This window comes from Lampris incognitus, chromosome 7 (assembly GCF_029633865.1).
Source record: "Lampris incognitus isolate fLamInc1 chromosome 7, fLamInc1.hap2, whole genome shotgun sequence".
Classification (NCBI taxonomy): Eukaryota; Metazoa; Chordata; class Actinopteri; order Lampriformes; family Lampridae; genus Lampris; species Lampris incognitus.
In genome coordinates, this window is record NC_079217.1 from 10872166 (window position 1) to 10894922 (window position 22757).

Below are 22757 nucleotides of genomic sequence, written 5' to 3' on the forward strand. Positions count from 1 at the left end.
CGGTCATTAAAGGCTCATTGCACTCAAAACGCAGGGCCTGGAGGGTGGGTCGCAGCCCGTCCGCATGATCAAAAGATCAACATTCGAGGGTCAATACCGGGACTCCTGTTTAACCACGCATGCCCATAGGATGCACAGCCTAAATGTTGTAACACATTAGCCTGTTTGGACGGGAGAGGAGGTCCGAGAGCATTAGTCAATAAAGGAAATGGATATTCTCCAACACTGGAAATCTTGCTATAAGAAGGTTCTAATAGCCAAGGATTACTGAGGGTAAAGGTTCTAACAATTATGTTCAAGTTGCCCTTTCGATTCATATTTTCGACTGACAGAACCGAACATGCGTCGCCTCTCATTTTGTAACAGAGACAGCTGAAAATGAGACTGTGTAATGTTGAGGTTTGACAGCCTCAACATTACACAGTTCTGCTCCTTACAGCCAAGCTTGCCCCAGGCCTCATTGTTCTTGCACAAGACATAAGTTATTGGAACAAATGGAGTCACACGTAGCCTCAATTAGGCCTGGTATCAGCTGTTGAATTTTACATGGGAGCAAGTATCGCCTGCGTGGGCATCGGAAAGAATGGTTTCCTCCAGCCTACGAGGTCATGAATGGGCAACAGTGGAGGACCCAGACCTGTGTGTATTCTGCTGCAGTGCAGTAGGGGAGAATGGAAGGCGTGCATGGTGTTTTGTCGGAGAGCGACATGTGGAGCTGTCTGAACATTTACACGGCCCACACTAACTCCACTGGGGCCTCCCGGTTACACACACACACACACACACACACACACACAAGAAAACAACCTCTGCTTCAGCACCCCTGGGCCTGTTTTTACCACTGTAATCAGAGTCCCTTCACCCAAATATAAGGATCCTAAACCAGTTAATGTTCTCCATGCCTTAGAAGAGGCAGTGCAAAATAAATATATATTTGTCAGCATTGTTTGCCATGTCCAACACAGGATGTTTCAACTTTGTGTGTATTTTTCTCTTGATGGCGCTTTTCCATGGAGATGTTTGTCTTGGGTATCTGTCAAAATCAGATTTATCTCAGCGTTTACCGTATTTGTTTTCGTTCATACAGACAGCTATGTGTATGTGGTGTGAAGCGGGAGGGAGCTGGACGTAATCAGTAAGAGACTATCGCCGAGCAATAGTACAGCATAAACAAACAAAGCGCTGTTATCTCGGGTAAACAAACAGACTCACTGAGATGGATACAGAAAAGAAAATGCAGATGCAAAGTGGCCAATTTCCAACTTGAGTCACCAGCAACGGACGTGGAGCGGCATTTGTAGGAGGTCACCTCACATTATTCTCCAGCAAGACCTTTTTTCCACTGACAACCTGATTCACTGAGCAATCTATCGCCCCCCCCCCCCAAAAAAAGAAAAAAAAGTTGAGCTTATGACTAATGTCCATCTATGACTTCTGTCCCGTGCATCCATGCATAGCTACACAACTCCCTCTTAACAGCGCTGGGCGAGAAGGGAAACGATAAGAACACAATTATCATGGGAGATCCTATACAATGTCGATATACGCGCGCCGCAACATTTGGTCACATATGCGGGAACACCTTATTTGAGGATCCAACGCGAGTTGGTTACATTGAAGCTGGTCGCTGATGTGAAGTAAGCCCAGCCGGAAAATGAGTTCCCCCCGCACCTATTCTACTGTGTCCCGACGATAGAGGCGATAAACGTGTCGTCCCACCGAGTCGCTGCCCAGTGCCGCGCTCCTCCTTGAGCCGCGCGAAGACAACGAGGCAACTCTGTCTCGCGTCCTCGGCGACTCGAAACCTCCAGCAAACCGCTCCAGTGAGGTTCGGTGAGGAGGTTTTCACCTCCCCTCAACGCAGCTCCGCTCGGAGCTAAAACAACAGGTGGGCCCGGCGTCATGGGGGGGGGGGACGGTGCCAGTAGAAGGGGGGTGGGGGGTGGGGGGGGGACAGGCCGCTCGGTGCGTTCTCCATTATTTTCCGCTTGCGGTCCGGGCGCGTAAAGGGAGAGAAACGCCGCACGGCGGGTTTAACGAGGGACCGTCGCGGGGTTGGACGGCGGCCCGGGAGAGCAGCGACGAGCGGTAGGGTCGGCGGCCGGTGGCTTACCTGCGGCTGCATCGTGAGGGCGACGATGAAAACCACAGTCCAGTGCGGCTGTCCCCGGTCCCGCTCCCGCCTCATGTCGAGCCGAGCGCCGCTCCTTTTGTCATCCACCCAAGTTGACTGGTGCGTGCTCTCTCTCTCCATCACGGGACTGGGGACTTTAAAAAAAAAAACAAAAAAAAACACCCGGTGCTCTGACACAATGTCTCCCCCCCACCCACCCACCACCACCCCCACCGTACGCGCCTAACTCTTATTACAGGTCCGCTTCATGGTTCAAAAGGAAAAATAAATAAACAGCAACAACAGCGACATAACTGACCCTCGGGTTTATCCCCGCCGGCGGCGACCACCTGACCGCGAGCTTCCCCTCGTACGACAACGCGTCTGTTGCCCTCGCACTTCTTCCTCCGCTCGTCGGCGCGTGTCCACGGCGGACTTCCACGAGGAAACACGCACACACGCGAGCAGGGGCCCGAGCACACGCCGCTCTCCAACCCGCCGCCCCCACCCCGCGGCGCGACAGTCCGCCCACCCACCTGCGTTAAGAGGCTTTAAAGGTCCAATCTGCTGGCTCGCTTGACTTGAACTCTCATCCCAATTAGCTTACACTCTCTCTCTCTCTCGCTCTCTCTCTCCCCGTCTGTCTATCTATCTATCTATCTATCTATCTATCTATCTATCTATCTATCTATCTATCTATCTATCTATCTATCTATCTATCTGTCTGTCTGTCTGTCTGTCTGTCTGTCTATCTATCTATCTATCTATCTATCTATCTATCTATCTATCTATCTATCTATCTATCTATCTATCTATCTATCTATCTATCTATCTATCTATCTATCTATCTATCTATCTGTCTATCTATCTATCGCCTTCGCTCTGATCAACGATCAACGCACACCAAAAAAAAAATGGTAGCCTTAAAATCAACACACCCCCGACTGTATTCGTCCCGCGTTCGGGCTGAATAACGAGAAAGTAAGTCGACCAAAGTCGAGTCGATCTTCTTCTATGGTGACGACCGCGTTTCACTTCACTTCTTATCAAACCGGCTGGTCATTAGCCGATCCGGTCCGCCTGAAGCAACGGCAAGGACTCCAGTGTGGGAAACATCTTAGGAGAGAGATACATAGAGAGAGAGAGAGGGAGAGAGAGAGGGAGGGAGAGAGACAGCTGGGGGGGGGGAGCGGGGGGGAGGGTGTGTCCTGAGGCGGGGGAATATCCGTCTTGTCGCGCTCATGTGCAAGTGGTTTATTAGCTCCTCTCCAGTCTGTTACAAGTCACACTGATGCGCTCTCTCTCTCTCTCTCTCTCTCTCTCTCTCTCTCTCTCTCTCTCTCTCTCTCTCTCTCTCTCTCTCTCTCGCTCTCTCTCTCGCTCTCTCTCTCTCTCCCTCTCTCTCCCTCTCTCCCTCTCTCCCTCTCTCTCGCTCTCTCTCTCTCTCTCCCTCTCTCTCGCTCTCTCGCTCTCTCTCTCGCTCTCTCTCTCGCTCTCTCTCTCTCTCCCTCTCTCTCCCTCTCTCCCTCTCTCCCTCTCTCTCGCTCTCTCTCTCTCTCTCCCTCTCTCTCGCTCTCTCTCTCTCTCTCTCGCTCGCTCTCTCTCTCTCTCTCGCTCTCCCTCTCTCTCTCTCTCTCTCTCCCCCTCTCTCTCTCTCGCTCTCGCTCTCTCTCTCTCTCTCTCTCTCTCTCTCGCTCTCTCTCTCTCTCTCTCTCTTGCTCAGGGGTTTAGGAGAGGTTCTCGAAGGCAGCCTGTGTGTCTTTGGTCCGAGGTGCACGGCAGCGCGGTGCAGCCGCGTCTCCCTGGTTGATTTTCGGATAGGTCAGGCAAAAAATGGGTGTTTGGCTTAGCAGAAGGCACAGAATGAAAGGCGCAGGGTCCACGGACGCCTCGCTCGTGTTCAGGGGGGGTCTAGCGAGGTCATGTTTTTCAAACTTGTTTCAGACTTGGAAGGATTTATTTCTATTTGGGGACACGGGGATGGGCTGTGCACTGTAGAAAAATCAAGCGCTTCTTAGTTTCTGAAGAAAAAAAAATATATAAGGGAAGGTCTGCAGCCTTCTGTTTTTACTGTGTATGGCAATTGTTGTGTTTTCACTGTGCATGTGAGTATTTGTGTTAATGTTGTTATCTTGACCTGAATGAAGAATTGGACCATTAAAGGCTTGGTTAAAGGTCAAAGATCTCTCTCGCTCGCTCGCTCTATCTCTCTCTTTCCTTTTCACTTACTCTCTCTCTCTCTGTCTCTAGCTCTCTATCACCCTCTTTCTCTCTCTTTCTCTCTCTCTCTCTCACTCGTTTTATCTCTCTATCACTCACTCTCTCTATTAATCGTCTCTCGCTCTCTCACTCTGTCTCTCACTCTAGTTCTCTATCACTCACTCTCTCTATTAATCGTCTCTCGCTCTCTCACTCTGTCTCTCACTCTAGTTCTCTATCACTCACTCTCTCTATTAATCGTCTCTCGCTCTCTCACTCTGTCTCTCACTCTAGTTCTCTATCACTCACTCTCTCTATTAATCGTCTCTCGCTCTCTCACTCTGTCTCTCACTCTAGCTCTCTATCAATCACTCTCTCTACCTCTATCACTCATTGTCCCCCGCCTGCCCCTGGTCCCCCCCCCCACACACACACACAGGCACACACAAAAATACAAACTTTAAAACAAAGCTCATAGCTTGGTCGAGACAATCTAAATATCCTTTGAAAAATATTTCACATGGAGATGACGAATGTGCAGGGTGTCTCCCCGCCTGCCGCCCAGTGACTGCTGGGACAGGCTCCAGCATCCCCATGACCCTGAGCAAGGATAAGCGGTTTGGATAATGAATGAATAAATGAATGAATGAATGACGAATGTGCACCATCTCTCTGCTCTTCTCTCTGCGTCCTGCGCCTTTTCTTTCTTTTTGTCATAGAACAACACGTTCAACTCCAGTTTCATGCCTTCGGTACTGCCACCCGAGATCGAAGCTCTGCAGCGCTAATTAAATATCTGTCACCGGTCTTCTTCACATGGTCTCCTACAAAGACCATTCAACAGGGGAAATTCTATGGGTCTGCAAAAACGCCGCTACTAAAAGACGGTTTACTATGGGGCAGAGGAATTTAGCCCACGCATCAACCAACAAGTCCCAACCAGTCCAATTAAGGACAAAACACATCTTGGTAGGGGACAAAGTTACACATGTGATCAAGAAAGCTGGTTCAGACATGGTCCTCATGCACACAGTAAGAAATAACAATACACTGAAAAGCCACCTGGCTATCCATCCATCCATTATCCGAACTGCTTATCCTGCTCTCAGGGTCGCTGGAGCCTATCCCAGCAGTCACTGGGCAGCAGGCGGGGAGACACCCTGGACAGGCCGCCAGGCCATCACACAGGGCCAACATATACACACATTCATACAATTTAGTATGGCCGATTCACCTGACCTACATGTCTTTGGACTATGGGAAGAAACAGGAGCCCCCAGAGGAAGGACGAACTGGGACAACCCCAAAGGTTGGACTACCCCGGGGCTCGAACCCAGGACCTTCTTGCTGTGAGGTGACCACGCTAACCACTGCGCCACCGTACCGCCCACGACCTGGCTACCATCTTTTAAATACTGGCTAATGCAAAATACACACGGGCTCTAAGAGTGCAAATGGGATGTGACAGCAAATTAAACCTGGTACCGGCAGCCTCATGTCTGTGGCGATGTGTGACATGCCAGAAACAATTATATACCTGACCGTTAAATTCTGTATGTATCCAACCACAAGTATAAACAAACAAATAAATAAACAAACAAACAGGCGAGCTCGAGCAGAAAAAATAGAAGAGTGGGAGGCGTCTTTTTGCATAAGGGCATCAATCAGATGGCATACTTTCCATTTTCCTACATTTAGCCGGAAATCCTCGCCTGTGTGATCCAAGACGACTGAACAATGTGCCCTCTTTATCTGAGCAAAAGTAATGAGATTCCGCATTGCTCCCTCCAACTTTATTCTTTTTTCCGATCTCCACTTAAACTCCCTCTCTTCCTTTTGCTCCATCCTCATGTCCGTCGCTGGCTTGTTGCTGAAGCACTTCCCTGGTAACCGCTGGTGTGTCCGCGGCCTCCTGCTCCGCTGTGACCCCCAAGACAGAACAGAGGGCCCTTGAGGAGCACCAGTGCTCATTTGCATAGGCCAGCAATAATCCAAAGCATGAGCTGAATGCCAACCGACCACTTGGGGATAGAAGGACACCGCTGGATCGAACCTGCTGGGCTATTGTGAAGACGGTGGTCACCTGGCGGGAGAGCCCCTGACTCCGTTGTGTCATGTCATATCTCAGTCTAATTACTTAATTGACAGTGCTATGAGTTGGGTCTTTGGCACCATCTAATGGTGACATGTTCCTCACCCAGAGCTCTAACACCCGTGACCTGTACTGCTCACTCATGTCTCTTCATGTGTGTGCGGACGCGTCACTTTAACCGTGGTATCAGATCATTTGTACCTTTGACTTCTACCATCTGACTTTCCTTTGTAATTTCATACATTATATAAGACCATTTTGATGACGAGGAGGGACATAATTAAGTCAACGCATCAGAGCTGAAACATACTCGCATTCTTACAAGAGTAGCGAGGCTACCCATCTAACACCGGTAACCGTAACAGTCAAAGTGACCGACAACAAGGCCACATGCCACATATCCAGCATACACCCTGGTGGACATTAGCCCCTTGGTGTCTGCAAAGCTAACCGTAACTCCCGCCTGTTAAACTCAGAGAGGTCATGTCTCTGGTTCAGGTGTGCTGCTACTGGTGGTGAACTTGGAAATGCAGTTGAGTTGGTTTTTTTTCTTCGTGTCTTACACGTGAATGACATCAGGAGAGGTGTCCCGCATGTAAGCCACAGAATAAGTCGCCTTTTAGTCGTTCAACTGTAGGATCACTGTGATGGTTAAAGGGGAGTCACTGGGCATATTGCCAGGAGCATCGGGCATGGGCACACACACACACACACACACACACACACACACACACACACACACACACACACACACACACACACACGGCGCCCTGGTGGCTAAGGTCAGCGGTTTCTCAAGGCAAAATAAGGGAGTGTGGAAAGGCTTGGGAAAGTGCAAAAGAATGCGCATTTTGTGTACGCCGTTGAGCTAACCTAAAGACAACTACTCAGGGCACAGTTTAAATCCACAACAGGGGGCCCTTGTGTGCACCGGGTACAGTCGATGGCACAGATCTAAATGAGGCTTTTCAGACTTAATTCACAAGTTACTCCGCCCTGATCTCATAAACCCAGTCTTGGAGAGGCGAAGGTGGTCCTTCAGACTTGTAATTATTCTACAAACGTCTCTGAAGGACCAGGATAGTCCGTTCTATCCTAAAGGGCCTCAGTGAGGATCGGCTTCCCAAAGGGATTATTTCCACAAATTTCCAAGCCGGTCGAGACAATCCAGCATTGTCATTTAGTACAGAGTTCTCGTTTGTGTTTCTGACTCGCGTGTTTCGAGCCATAAACGGAGCAGTCTCCATATGATTCTTCCGGCTGGGACCAGCTGAACCCCACAGCTACCCACTCGCAGTCTGCATTGAGGGCATCCCACAACTAAGCTTACATACGTTGATCAAATTTTCGAGCACTGTCATTAGAGACCGCATCGGCAAGCCTTCCGCTCGAGTTAGGAATTCATGTCACTCTGATGGTCGGTGACCGGAGGAAAGCCACGAATAACTGTCTCAGAGCCAGAAACCAAGCCGGAAAATGTGACAGCGGTGATGATAAGTGGGAAATGAGTCTTACAGACCCCACAGCGGTTACACTGACAAATGGCACTTCATGGTGACCTCTGCAGTTCCTGATAATATACTGTATACCAAGCTGTTCTTCATCACAGGAACAACCATCATCTGAACGGTCATACCACATACACCCACATGCAGTCACCCATTACCATTCTGGTAAACTGGAGATCTCCAAACCAGAACGTCCTCGTCTATTTTCTTTTAGCGTCTACAGTTTTGGTGTTTAGGAGAGGGCCCTTTGTGGGACTTGTCCATCTTTGTTACACAGAAGGCTATAGGGCTTTGTGAAAAACAATCAAGGAAAATTTACCTCATCTGCAAATGGCACAGAACTCCTCTGGGTTAACGTTCCACAGCTCGGCTAAAACGTTCAATTTAATCAAGTTTAATCTTCAAAACTGAAAATAACTCATTTCAGTGAAGTTCTAAACCAATCTGAACATTTATAACGTGTGTTATGCTGTGATGTCAGTTGTGATAGGTTCTGAAAACCTTTCTCCAGATGGTACAACTAGTTATTGGTGACTACATGTGCAAGTGGTGTGTCACTGGATAAATAACTTCTCGAAGGTGCAAAACCAAAACAACAACAAATCATTGCTTTGGAGTTTGACAAACATATATATTTTAACTACCTTGAAATGATTGGTGGAGTGTCCATCCATCTATCCATCCATTATCTGAACCGCTTATCCTGCTCTCAGGGTCGCGGGGATGCTGGATCCCAGCCGTCATTGGGCGGCAGGCGGGGAGACACCCTGGACAGGCCGCCAGGCCATCACAGGGCTGACACACACACACACACACACACACACACACACACACACACACACACAAACACACACACACACACACACACACCTAGGGACAATTTAGTACGGCCAATTCACCTGACCTACACGTCTTTGGACTGTGGGAGGAAACCGGAGCCCCCGGAGGAAACCCACGCAGACACGGGGAGAACATGCAAACTCCACACAGAGGACGACCCGGGATGACCCACCAAGGTTGGACTACCCCGGGGCTTGAACCCAGAACCTTCTTGCTGTGAGGCGACCGCGCTAACCACTGTGCCACCGTGCCGCCTGGTGGAGTTTATTACTCCAAAATATTGCCTCATTACAAAATGTTGTAAGATTAATAAAATTTACATATGTCAGTCCTTCAGCAGAAATAATGCTAGTGATTCATAAAAAGCATAGCTTGGTTGATTCAAAATGTTGGTTTTATTGAACTGTGTGTGTCTAATGTGCTGCTGTTGACGCCTCGCAGATTGAGAAGGGACCAACCGCAGACCTCCCTCCTGAGGCCCCCGTTCTGTTAACCAGTGGGTTAGATAGTCGTAGGAGCCTGGTGAATGAAGTGCCTCTGATTGGCTAGCTCTAACCCCACCCCAACCTTAACCAATCAGAGGCAGAGTCTGAGGGGCCTGGGGAGAGCAGTCTGAGGTGCTGCAGTTAGACCCTCTTGCGCAGATTAGATGCTGTCCCCTCTATATGTACCAGAATATTAACGCTTGTAGTCTCTGGCACAACACCAAGTGAAAACTAACCTAAACAAGACAAAACTATACAGTACACACAATATCTGGACGTCTGGACCGGACCGAGAGGGATGCAATACCGTTCTCTCACGTGGAAACCCATCAACAAGCGATTTTCGTGGATGAAAACCATGTCTTAGTTGATGCTATCAAACCTCTCACACGCGCCCATTTTGAGTTCAGACCTTGATTCGACCGTTTAACATTATTTCACGGTCGTTTCCCAAGTGTTGGGTACATCAATGACGGACGACCGAGAACTCAGAGAGGTCATGTCTCTGGTCACCTCTACCCTCTCATCAGGGTAGAGGTGTTTAACCACAACTGGCATGGACTTGAAATCCCTTCCCTTTGCAAATGATTTAATGAGGGGTTTTATCCACCGCCACTGGAGGCAGCACCTCTGTAAACGGTTTGCTGACTTCTCACACCGACATTCATTCATCCAAAGTAACGGGGAGCGCAGAAGAGAGGTGAAGAAGAGAGCGCAGACAGGGTGGAGTGGGTGGAGAAGAGTGTCAGCAGTGATTTGCCTTCATCCTTTATCTAAATCTCGAGGAATCATTGAGTGGATGGCCTCACATTCAGTGATGTTGAGTACAATTAAAACAGAATAAACACACAAACACACACACACACACACAACTCTGAGAAAACAAACAGAACACGGTTAAAAACAGCGTAGTCTGGAATCGTGCTTTTAAATCGACCTAAACATTGTTAAGTGTTAATGTGTGTTGTAAAATATTCCGTGTGTGTGCAGCACTGAAACTAAAAGCAGTTTTCCCAAATTTTGTGTTTGCATGTGGGACTTTTGAGCATTAGTCAATCCCTTTTTTTTTTGACCTGACCGTTTTTGTTTTGTTTGTTTGTTTTGTGGGAGGGGGGTTATTGTGTGAAGCACTTTGTGTTACATTTGTTTGTATGAAAAGTGCTATACAAATAAAGTCTATTGATTGACTTCCATCCATCCACCCATTATCTGAACCGCTTATCCTGCTCTCAGGGTCACGGGGATGATGGAGTCTATTCCAGCAGTTATCGGGCGGCAGGCGGGGAGACACCCTGGACAGGCTGCCAGGCCATCACAGCCCCCCCCCCCCACACACATTCATTAGGCGCCACCGTGCCCCCGATTGATTGACTTGAATGAGTCAAGTAATGACTACAGGACCAATTTAATAAGGGAGTGCCATTCAAGGCTAAAACCCAACTCCTGCCATGTCTTACTGTTAGAGACCTCCCCCCTACCCAACACCCAACCTTTTCATAAAAGATGCAAGGAGGAGTATAACAACTTGTCACCTGTGTCTTGCCTTGCAACTTGTCGTCTCAGGGCGGAGTGATAGATAACACCACCATAATCCAAATTAGAAAGCCTCAATGATCCGCTTACTACCGAGCATAGGGAGATCAACTGTTTCTGTACACATATCCAATTTTTTTTGCCGTAGCTGGCTGACAAGTGTGACAACGTGAAACTTTCTGATCCAGCCAGATACAAAGACGTTTATACTCCGAGACCGTCTCAATGCTGTGTCCGTTCAGAGTGGTAAGCCCAGATATCTGGAGTCGGTTCATTCAGAGTTGGTTCTTTGTTCCCCCCCCCCCACACACCTTAAGCTAATGCACAAGCATCAGTCGAGGGTACCGTGGTTCTAGTGAGTCAACCCTCACTGATACTGCTCCGTCAACTCCTACATGAGTGAAATTGGGGCCTCCGCTGCAACGTGAAAACCTCTGATGAAGTTTGACTAATCCACTACCAGCGGTGCTCTGTTGGGAATGGTTGCCTGAACATAAACCTCACCTATTTGAAACTCGTACCCGGACCAAAGTTGTTTTGCTGGCTAGAAAGTATGTAATTGTTAACAATCTTACCTCACTATGGGTTCTTGTATCAAAACGGGACGAGCTATTGTTGGTCACGCCAACAATAGCTTAGGCCCTTCTCATGAATCATCATTTAAAAACCCTGCTTAACATACGCCCCAACAATTTGGCCCTCTCCAGACTTGGCTTTTTTAAGAAATGATGGCAGAATCAGACAACCGGGTTTGCTAAGCATTTTAGGTCCTGAGCGTATTAACTGCTTGATTACTTTTTAAACTTTAAGGCCACATGTGTGTCCTCACATGGGGAGGGTAAGCATGCAACCCACTTTCAACGTGAATTCTTCACTCTCCCTTGTTCAACCGTTGCTTTTCTTGACATTAGCTTGTAGTTTTTGTTGCAATACTTCCTTGGTTGGCTAATTAAATAAATAACTGATTTACAGCTCCATCTACTGGAGATGCAAACTTTCACAATTACCATAAAAGTTTTTGGGTGCAATAGGAGCCATTGCACTACTAAACAAAGTTTTACATACTGCTTCTTAGGAACTGAGTTAAATACGGCTCTCTTGGGTTTTTTTCACTCATTTACCAGACCATACCAGACTACCACTACTTTCAGCTGCTCCCGTTAGGGGTCGCCACAGCGGATCATCCGTTTCCATTTCTTCCTGTCCTCTGCATCTTCCTCTGTCACACCAGCCACCTGCATGTCCTCCCTCACCACATCCATAAACCTCCTCTTTGGCCTTCCTCTTTTCCTCTTCCCTGGCAGCTCCATATTCAGCATCCTTCTCCCAATATACTCAGCATCTCTCCTCCACACATGTCCAAGCCATCTCAATCTTGCCTCTCTTGCTTTGTCTCCAAACTGTCCAACCTGAAATGTCCCTCTAATATACTCGTTCCTAATCCTGCCCTTCTTTGTCACTCCCAGTGAAAATCTTACATCTTCAACTCTGCCACCTCCAGCTCCGCCTCCTGTCTTTTCGTCAGCGCCACTGTCTCCAAACCATACAACATAGCTGGTCTCAAAACAATCTTGTAAACCTTCCCTTTAACTCTTGCTGGTACCCTTCTGTCGCAAATCACTCCTGACACTCTTCTCCACCCACTCCACCCTGCCTGCACTCTCTTCTTCACCTCTCTTCTGCACTCCCCGTTACTTTGGACAGTTGACCCCAAGTATTTAAACTTATATATTCGTCACCTCTACTCCTTGCATCCTCACCATTCCACTGTCCTCTCTCTCATTCACGCGTAGGTATTCCATCTTGCTCTTACTGACTTTCATTCCTCTTCTCTCCTGTGCATACCTCCACCTCTCCAGGCTCTCCTCAACTTGCACCCTAATCTTGCTACAGATCACAATGTCATCAGCAAACATCACCGCCCATGGAGACTCCTGCCTGATCTCGTCCGTCAATCTGTCCATCACCATTGCAAACAAGGGCTCAGAGCTGATCCTTGATGTAATCCCACCTCCACCTTGAATCCATCTCATTCCAACCACACACCTCACCATTGTCACACTTCCCTCATACATATCCTGCACCACTCCTACATACTTATCTGTAACTCCCGACTTCCTCATAAAATACCACACCTCCTCTCTTGGCACCCTGTCACATGCTTTCTCTAAATCCACAAAGACACAATGGGAACTCCTTCTGGTCTTCTCTGTCCACCTTATTCCTAGCCCCCGTAATACCTTGAGTGAATTATGGGCGCGACTTCCGGCACGTCCTGTCACGGAACCGGCGTTTTCCATGGTGATGGTACGCTAACCGTCTTTCTTAGAGCGATTTGTACGGCATCTTACTCATTCATGAAGATCTAGCCAGCCAAATAAGCTAATGATGTGGGGACACAACCTCACGGAGCTCAAAAAGGGTGAAATAAGAATACCTTTGCCGTCTGTAATAGAAGATGACGTGAAGAAGTAGCCTCGTATTCACGTACGGTAGCCTTTTTAGCTATTTTATTGAGTCCATTGCCTGTGATGATAAGGTGATGAGCAATTAAAAAAGCTCGGAGGCGTACTAATATCTACACAGCAATAAAGTCAGCCGGGTGTTATTTAAGGATGCTGGAAACGACCCTGTCTACCTAAAAGCAGACATAGAGCCGAGTCAGAGCCTGCACGGGTCTCATCATAAGGATTGGATGCTAGCATCAGTGACAGGTGACATACAGACACCAGGTTGCTCATATTACTGCAGGGCCAGGACGCTCTTGTAGTCATGCAGCAGCAATTCTGTGGAAGGCCAGTAAAGTAATGACATGAAAAATGTGATTTTTTTTTACTGTACTTCTACTGTACTTTTACTGTACTTCAGTTAATTCCGTGCTTAACATGATGCTGTTGCTGTGGCAACACAACCTCAAATCTCACAACTACGTACATTTAGTCAAATGCTGTGCTTGAGTACAATTTTGAGGTACTTATGTTACTTGAGTATTTACATTTTATACTATACTACACTTAGTGCAAAGTTGCCTACTGCTTACATATTAATGCATCAATATGATTCAATAACAACAGAACTGACAGTAGCCACTATGCATTATTGAGTATTTTTACTTTTGATTCTTTAAGTACATTCTGTTGCTGACAATTCTGTACTTTTACATTTTGAATGCAGAACTTTTACTTGCCATGGAGTATTGTTGCACTGTGGTATTGCTGCTTTTACTTAAGTAAATGATCCGAGTACTTCTTCCCCCACTGTTGGATAATGAACTAAGGTTATTTCATTCAGTGTAGGTTGAGGGTGCAGTCAGGCAGGGCAAGACAGGGATGTTATGCACTGACGAGCACAGGAAGTGGAACTCTGGTGTGAGAAAGAATGTAGGGCTGGGGAAGGTGAAACACATCAACCTTAAACACCACCAACCACACCACGCATATCCAGGCCGATCAAGAAATTCAGTGGAAGAGTCCTCATCCCCCCGCCCCCCCAACTTTTTAAGAACCATGCAGAGTTCATAAGCCGCAGTAATTCCTCAGTAATGGCCCCACTATTCCACCTCCAGACAAATGGTCTTCTTCAGCTAAGCTACAGAGCACATGTAGACAGACAGAAAGTGTACCATCGCTGACAGGAAGAGTCTGATTTAGTTTAGGCTCGTGATCGAAGCCCTCCCGTTTAAGCCACTCATTAAGTTTAATCTGATTGTATGTACAACCACGAGCAGCACGTTGTCCCCGAGCTCCGTAACAACATGTTATATGTAGGCGAGGAACTTTTATCGTCTTGTTTTAAACACGAACAGCAATAGCTAACACTTCTTTTGCCAAATCTGCCGCAGGACTGTGATACTACTTCCGCCGAACACCGGAAGTATTACCCATAATCGTTTCCCTAGGGACCCCCCAGGAAACTCGTGGATACTTCTCCATCAGCATTCTCAAAGCAAACATCGCATCTGTGGTGCTCTTTCGTGGCATGAAACCATACTGCTGCTTGCTAATCGTCACCTCTCCTCTTAACCTAGCTTCTATTACTCTTTCCCATATCTTCATGCTGTGGCTGATCAACTTTATACCTCTGTAGTTGCTACAGTTCTACACATCGCCCAGTACAAGTAGTAGTAGTACCAGACCATAGTACAACCATCACAAGCAAACTACACTATTGTGAGAAAATCATTTTTTAATAAAAAAAATTAACACCAAGCTCCAGGTACAATGTCTGGTAAATCAGACTCTGGGTGCAATGCTTTATAACAAACAGTTAAAGGAATAAGAACACATCAAGTTGCTCATTGGTATGTGTACAAACCAGTAACATCTATTTTATGGAATCCATGTTAAAAAAATTTAGGTTTTAACTTCGTGTTCAATGTTCCTCAATTGACCAAGTTCATATTCTTGCTAGTTGAGTAACATCCTAGACAGCAATTTGATCCAAAGTATACTTACATCACTGTAGGTATCTGCAAGAGAAAAAAGCAGTTCCATTCAATTTATCCCGGACAGCATTAAAATGCTAATTTCTAAAAAAAAATCATTTGTGGGGCACTGATCTAGAAGGGAAAACAATCACCTCTGGTGTACACATACAAATGACCACCGGTCTCGGCATGGGACAGCTTATTTCTTTGCAAATGAGATCTTCATGGCATTTGTCTGTGTGATCTTGAACCCTTGCAGAGCCTCTCTAGCAGCACCTGCCTGCACCTCATTATCAAACTCCACAAATGCGATGTCGTGGCGACCAGGGACCAGACGCACCTCCTTGAACCCTGGGAACCTGAGAAGGACAACAAAATATTCAGTATTTGGACAACTACAGTAACCCCTTGGAAAAAAGAGAGACTCAAAATCAATTAAAAACGCAAATTCACAGCATCAACTTTAACCTGCTGCCATCATGTACATGAAATAAGAGTTGATACTGACTGGTTGAAGAGCATAGACAGCATGAGTTCGTTGGTCTCCTCTGGCAGGTTGGTGAGGAAAAGGATGTGGTTGGGAGGGTTTTCTGCCACCTGAGGGGGAGAGCGGTAGTTGTGGACAACCACCAGATGAGATTTGCGTTGAAAAATATCCCTTTTTAGAGAATGACTATATACAGATAGAAAACTGAACACACACTACCTGCTGAGGCATTTGTCCTGGCATTTGTCCAGGCATCATCTGACCTGGAGGCATGGCACCAGGGGGCATCTGTCCGGGTGCCATGCCAGGAGGGGGCATCATGCCTGGAGGGGGCATGTAAGGTGGTTGGCCTGGCATGGGCATCATGCGAGGAGCTTGGTTCATGGGAGGCATTCCCTTTACAACAAGTACAACAGTGTTATGAAAGCTATTGAAGTGTGATGACTCTTTCACAAAGTGTTCTATAAATATGAAAATTAGGCTACAATGTCAATTAAAATGGTTATCATCTTTTGTCCCAACTCCATAACCAGTCAAGTGGTCAGCTGAGCTACTTAGGATCAACTCAATGCAATTGGGCTTTTGTTTAAACCAATTTTCGCTTGGTTACTCCATTAGTCCATTTCATTTGACCGTTTGTTCACGAGACTCTAGCAGTGCACAATACATCCTAGACGCCATACTATCCATCAAGTGGAATAACCCTAACCCTGTGAAATGTAGCCCATTTTGATAGGCTAGGTCAGGCCAGGTCAGGTATGAGAGCACGCCACCTACAAAGCTTACTATAACTCACATAATGTCTTGATGCATGCTCAATAATCCAGGTAAGGAAACCCCAGAAAGTTTAATCAGTTCATGTGGACACAACATTAAGTGGGAGAAACATTTCATCACTCATCTAAGTGACTTCATCAGTCTGCTGGAATAGGCTCCAGTATCCCCGCAACCCTGAGAGCAGGAAAAGCGGTTCAGATAACAGATGGATGGATAGAACTGTTCGTTTATGCAACTGAGCCGTTTATAAGGTTGGGGGATACCTGCAATCAGTTGAGACTAAAGTCACTAAAGATGAGTGATGAAACATTTCTCCCACTAAATGTTGTGACCAGATGAACTAATTCAACTTTCTGGGATAACTTCCATAAGAAATTAATGTGTCAACACTCACCCCATTTCTAAAAAGTTCAATGGCAACTGTACTTACATCCACCTTCACTAAAACATCCTTGCGCATGTGGCTGTCTACTCTGACTCATGTTTGAACGTATATCATAGAGTGCAAGTGCTGAGAAATCTTGAAGAAAAAAAAAAAACAATGTCTTTTTGTGTATTGTTGTTGTTATCTGGATTGAATTCTAGAAGACTGCATATCTGGTAATGTAAAAACTATTTTAGCAACTAGAAAAATTTTCAAGCAAAACTTTTTTTTTTGCTAATTTCAAAGAAAGCAGGCGGAGTGGTGATGCTCAAATCAGTGAAGAATTAAACAACCAAGCAAACCTTGAAATGAAATTAATTTCTACTCTGTTAGGCTACAGGGCACAGACCCAGCATAAGTTGGATTAGGCACTGTTTTCATTTTTGTGCAGCAAAATAGGTAGAATAATAATAGCAATATTTGCTGGAGTACATCTTGATTTTTCTAAAATGACAGATGTTTGGACCACACTACCCCCCCCATACCATTCTAACCCCATTTACCCCTCCTGTGAACTATCAAGACTACTACTACGCAGCACCAACTTCAGTCATGTTTTCAAAAACGATATGCTGTAATATGCAAAACTCTGGTTAAAGCTTAACCGCCTCTGCACACCAATACTGACGCCTTCACGGCACATTTAGCCAACTCTACTTACAGGCATAGCTGTAGGTACCCCGGGTCCCATGGGTGCACCAGCCCCTGCCACACCCTTCTTTACTCCTGCTGCCTCAGGCCCTTTGATCTTCCTCTTTTCTTTCTTACGGTCACGCTCAACATAGGTCCCCTTCATTTTAGCTATGATATCCGAGTCTTGTTTGGCATACTGGATACGCTGAAATGTAAGAATAGTTAACAAAAGTGTCAGTTACACATATACACATACATACATGCATGTATATGCATACAAACAAACACATTTGAGGGCTGCATAGTGAATTAAAACCTTTACAAAAAGAGATGTATCAGCAATATTTATTTTTGAAAAATAGTCTTATTCATAAAGCCTATTGCTTCACCCACTACCAAACTCCTGATAAAGAAACAACTATTACACAGATATGACCGTTCAAATTTTAGAATTCACAGTGAGGAATCGTCAGGACCCTCTATGCTCTCAGAGAGGGCTGAAGATACTCTAAAAATAATATTTAAAAAAAATCATCAGTTCTAATTTTATGAATTCATAATTTGACAACAGCTAAATAAAGTGTTTCTGAGGAAGTACACTCTTCAAACTTGCCTATTCAGTTTGTGTTGAAATGTGAAGGACTGAATGAAAGAAGCCCCTTTGTCTCCCTATCAGAATTTTACTGCCTCTGCAGGTGCTAGGAAGTAATTGCTATGCTTCAGTTCTGTGATTGGGGTGGGGCGGGGCGGGGGGGGGGGGGGGGGGGTCCAGCTATAATTTTACAGAGGTCAGAGCAATAGTGATTTAATGGGAGTAATTTCAAATGACAGTAAAACTGACAAACCATATCTTCCCTCTAAATGGGCGGGCTTTGTTATCACTCACTTTGATAAGTTCTGCCCACTAAGAGGGGACACAAATCACAAGCTAGCAAAAAAATAAATAAAAAATAAAAACTAGCTAGCTAGTTAGCCTGTTGGTTTACGATGGAAGCCGTGAGTAATGCTACCACTAGTGAGGAGAACATCATTGCGAATTTATTAACCATGCAGTTTTTAAGGCTTTTAATGAAAAGTTAATCAGCAAAGGAAGACCTACACCACAAGTTAATTTGGTAAGTTATTTAAAATCTAAGAGTGCAACTGATTTTATTCTGGCCGCTGCCGCCACCAAGGTTTATTTGGGAAAACCGTCATTATGTATACTTGTCAATCTGTAAATTTACCTACTCAGTGGTCATCATGAACAGTTACCGCAACATATAATTTAATAGGCCGCTGTAGCAATCTGAGATATATATATTAGCAGCTGATGAGTGCGCGACACATGAAACAGCCCTGTACTGCTATATATTAAAACTTTTTTCTTGCATCTGTATTGATATATATATATATATATCCCCCCTTTTCTCCCCAACTGTAGTTGGCCAATTACCCTATTTTTCAAGCTGTCCCGGTCACTGCTCAACCCCCTTTGCCGATCCAGGGAGAGCTGCAGACTACCCCATGCCTCCTCCAATACACGTGGAGTCGCCAGCCGCTTCTTTTCACCTGACAGTGAGGAGTTTTGCCAGGGGTACGTAGGGCGTGGGAGGATCACGTTATTCCCCCCAGTTCCCTCTCCCCCCTTAACAGGCACCCTGAGCGACCAGAGGAGGCGCTAGTGAAGTGACCAGGACCCATACTCACATCCAGCTTCCCACCCACAGACACAGCCAATTGTGTCTGTAGGGATGCCCGACCAAGCCGGCGGTAACACGGGGATTCGAACCTGCGATCCCCATGTTGGTAGGAAACGGAATAGACCGCCATGCTACCGGGACGCCTCTGCAATCTAATTAAACATTTTTGAACAGTATTGCTTGTTTGTGAGACCAGCAATGTTATATGTTTTGGAGACAGTGGCACTAACGAAAAGAAAGGAGGCAGAGTTGGCAGAGTTTAAGATGTTAAGATTTTCCATTGGGAGTTATGAACAAGGACTGGATTAGGAACGAGTATATTAGAGGGACAGCTCAGGTTGGACTGTTTGGAGACAAAGCAAGAAAGACAAGATTGAGATGGCTTGGACATGTGTGGAGGAGAGATGCTGGGGATATTGGGAGAAGGATGCTGAATATGGAGCTGCATGGGAAGAGGAAAAGAGGAAAGCCAAAGAGGAGGTTTATGAATGTGGTGAGGAAGGACATGCAGGTGGCTGGCATGACAGCGAAAGATACAGAGGACAGGAAGAGATTGAAACAGATGATCCGCTGTGGCGACCCCTAATGGGAGCAGCCGAAAGTAGTAGTAGATTGCTTGTTTGTTGTGGTGGGTTCCAAAATGCCATGATCGCTGTTCACTGTCCATGGTTCTAAAGTTACTGTCGCTAATGCTTGCTTAGCTGTGTGTGCTGTCATGATGTGCTGGCTTCAGCTGTGTTCTAACAGAACGTGAAGTGAAATTTAAGAGCGGCGCGAATGCATGAAAAGTCAATGGTAGGAGGCAAATGGGTGGAATTAATCTCAGCAAAACTGCAAGCTTCACGAAATTACTGTTCGCTTGAGTTAAAAGAACATTTTTTTCAACCCGAGCGAGTATCACCTTCAAATAGGGCTATAAGCCACGCTACCTTTAGAAAAATCTCTTCAGTCAAGATGGAGGAAAAGCTGATCACGTCTCCGCTTGATACTATGCACCGAAACTGACCGCTGACACCAGGTCCAAAGGGACTTCAAAGCACAACCACGGCACTGGCTCTCTGTTGCTGATCCATGATCATGAGATAAAATCGCAAAATAACTTATGAAGTTATGACTTCTTTTTAGTGACAATGTTTTAGTTGCGAACAAGTCAAATTTATGAGCCGGCTCCTTTAAGTGAACGATGGGAACCAGCTCCTGCTGAACCGATTTCTTTTGGGTTTTTTTATTTCCTTTTTTTTTTTGTAACTTAATACAAGACAGAATAATAGGATGATCCGATAACGTATTTGTTAAATACAATCCAGAAACATGCGACTTTGGTAATAACATTAAGAGCAAAGCATACAAAACATAGTTCAATATAAAGCCATCCATCCATCTATTATCCGAACCGCTTATCCTGCTCTCAGGGTCACGGGGGTGCTGGAGCCTATCCCAGCAGTCATTGGCGTCAGGCGGGGAGACACCCTGGACAGGCCGCCAGTCCATCACAGGGCCGACCCACACCCATCTTGGGACAATTTAGTAAGGACAATTCACCTGACCTACATGTCTTTGGACTGTGGGAGGAAACCCACGCAGACACAGGGAGAAGTTCAATAAGATAAGAATAAAGCAGATAAGATATTCTGATACTTATCCAAGTAATAGGATTTTCTGATACTTATCCGTTACTCATCTAAGATATTCTGATACTTATCCAGAGTAAGATAGTTCAATATAAATTACACACTCAATACACGTGTAGTAGTGTTTGATGTTACTTACATTATTTATCATATATCATTTGGCTCTTATTGCTAAGCAAAATGATCTGGCTCACTAAAAAGCGCTGGAATTCCCATCACTACAACTTAGTTGTCTTCTATTGGGTCTAACAAACTTGCTACCAGCGTTGGTGTAATCAATAATGCTTGCTGTGATCCTTGGTTAAAACATAGTCACACTTCTTTCCAACATACAGTGAGCGAGCAGGCAATGAGATTTTTTTTTTTTTGGCGCCACTTGTGACTTCTCCCTCTGCAAATGAGTAAGTGTAAGTTATTCATTCATAACTAACAATTTTCTTAAGTTTTAATCGTTTCATCAGTAATTTAATTTCCGTAAATTAATTAATGGCTGGTGTTACTGCTGACTGGAGAGGAAAACAGAAACCTCAAGGGCATCAGTGTCGAGTTTGACCAATGAACATAGGTTGGAGATTAAGCAAGTGCACGAAACTTCGCAAGAATAGAGTCAGGGCGAGTGATTTTTCGAACAAGGGATACATTGTTTGCCTGTTCACTGACGCACGGAGCATGTTAGGATGTCTTCATTGGGGAAAACTGAAACAATCTGATGTGCACTCATTAGCATCTCATCCAATTAGGAATCAGTTTTACATGAAATTTTGTTGGTTTTGTGTGGTAGGAGGGGGTGGCTGTCATGCATTTTACAGTTTTGCACCCCAGCCAATTGTCACCATATTCTGCTTAAGTCCGCACACAGCTTGTGTGATGATGCAATTATTTGCAAGGAGGATTTACATTTTGCTTAAGAAAAAAGCTGTTTTTGTGTTTTGGTATTATAACGCTCACTCTCTCTGTGTTGTTTACCTGTTGCATTGCCTAGGCTGGACTGGCGTCTTGATTTTTGTTTCTGAGTTGGAATTGTTATAGGTAACTTTTGCAGTACAGGAGAAGCCACAGTAAGCTAGGCTGGTAGTTTGCTTTTTTCACAACGAGGGAAGGAGGGGGGGGGGTCAAAGAGCCAAGGTTGAAGAGTCATGGTTCGCTACTGCTTTTCCATCTTCCCAATAATCTGGTGTCCTACCCCATAATTGACCTTAACATACCATAGGTTTGTCGTAAAATGGAAAACCTTGCATGGATCGCAAGGCATTGGAAGCGCTGTTGACTTCTTTGAAGATGACGAAGGCCTGACCCTTCATTTTCAGGTTTCGTGCGACCAAGATGTCCAATATCTGACCAAACTGGGAGAAAATGGCGTACAGCGACTTTTTCAACTCTGGAAAAGTCGAAAAAAACATCTTATTAGTCATCTCAGGTAGGCACAATCCATATCATAAACGTACTTAGCTTGTTGACGATAGCCAACATCAACTCACCATCTTTCTTGATCTTTTCATTCAAATTGTTGATGTAGATTGTGTGGTTAAGTCGTACATCTTGCGCGGTCATCTTCTGCTCCGTCTGTAACAAGTCGTGTTGGGAGACGTATGAGCAAAATTCAGCCTTCTGAGACCAAACCCACTGATTAAAAAGCTATAGGTAACCAACTGTTAAGGAAGCTAACAGCTCATAAGCTCAAGCATAAGCTAACGTTGCTACTGCTAGCTTGGCTATCGCTTATGCTCCCCTCCTCACATCACAGTTATTGTATGAATCGCCTGGGTTCTAAACATCATGAAACGGAGGAGAGAGAAAAAAAATCTTACTTTTCTCGCTGCACGCCGAACGAAACAACGTCAAAATGATGAATGAAACACACCACGACAAGCGAACACGCACGGTTAAGCCAGCGAGCTGAAGGCGCTGAACTATCGCGTTGACGAGG

At 45.7% G+C, this 22757-nt stretch overlaps 2 protein-coding genes across 3 annotated transcripts in view; both read right to left on the reverse strand.

The window, feature by feature from the left end:
* LOC130115459 (protein jagged-1b) overlaps nucleotides 1-2196 on the reverse strand; it is a 65292-nt gene extending 63096 nt beyond the window's left edge. The window contains exon 1 of the mRNA XM_056283126.1: nucleotides 2114-2196. Within this exon, the coding sequence (XP_056139101.1) occupies nucleotides 2114-2188 (75 nt within the window). The 5' untranslated portion in view covers nucleotides 2189-2196. The remainder of the gene's footprint in view (nucleotides 1-2113) is intronic.
* Nucleotides 2197-14937: 12741 nt separating this feature from the next.
* snrpa (small nuclear ribonucleoprotein polypeptide A) lies at nucleotides 14938-22748 on the reverse strand. 2 transcript variants are annotated; one of them, XM_056283833.1, is made up of 8 exons: nucleotides 22639-22748; nucleotides 22309-22393; nucleotides 22036-22208; nucleotides 17546-17722; nucleotides 15903-16079; nucleotides 15705-15793; nucleotides 15349-15555; nucleotides 14938-15238 (listed from the first exon to the last, which is right to left on the reverse strand). In XM_056283833.1, exons 2-7 carry the CDS (start codon nucleotides 22379-22381, stop codon nucleotides 15396-15398), a joined length of 849 nt encoding a protein of 282 aa, XP_056139808.1. In that variant the 5' UTR covers nucleotides 22382-22393; nucleotides 22639-22748; the 3' UTR covers nucleotides 14938-15238; nucleotides 15349-15395. The 2 variants fall into 2 exon arrangements, with proteins under 2 accessions (XP_056139808.1, XP_056139807.1); XM_056283832.1 differs by having other exon boundaries at nucleotides 14938-15555.
* Nucleotides 22749-22757: the final 9 nt, after the last annotated feature.

Bases quoted from the DNA above. Each gene is read 5' to 3' on its own strand.
- snrpa (XM_056283833.1), bottom strand. From the start codon at position 22,381: ATGACCGCGCAAGATGTACGACTTAACCACACAATCTACATCAACAAT. The intron at 17,723-22,035 runs GTATGTTAAGGT...CTTACATTTCAG, and splicing joins CATTTTACGACAAACCTATG to CGTATCCAGTATGCCAAACA. The intron at 16,080-17,545 runs GTAAGTAGAGTT...CTTGTTGTAAAG, and splicing joins GGGTACCTACAGCTATGCCT to GGAATGCCTCCCATGAACCA.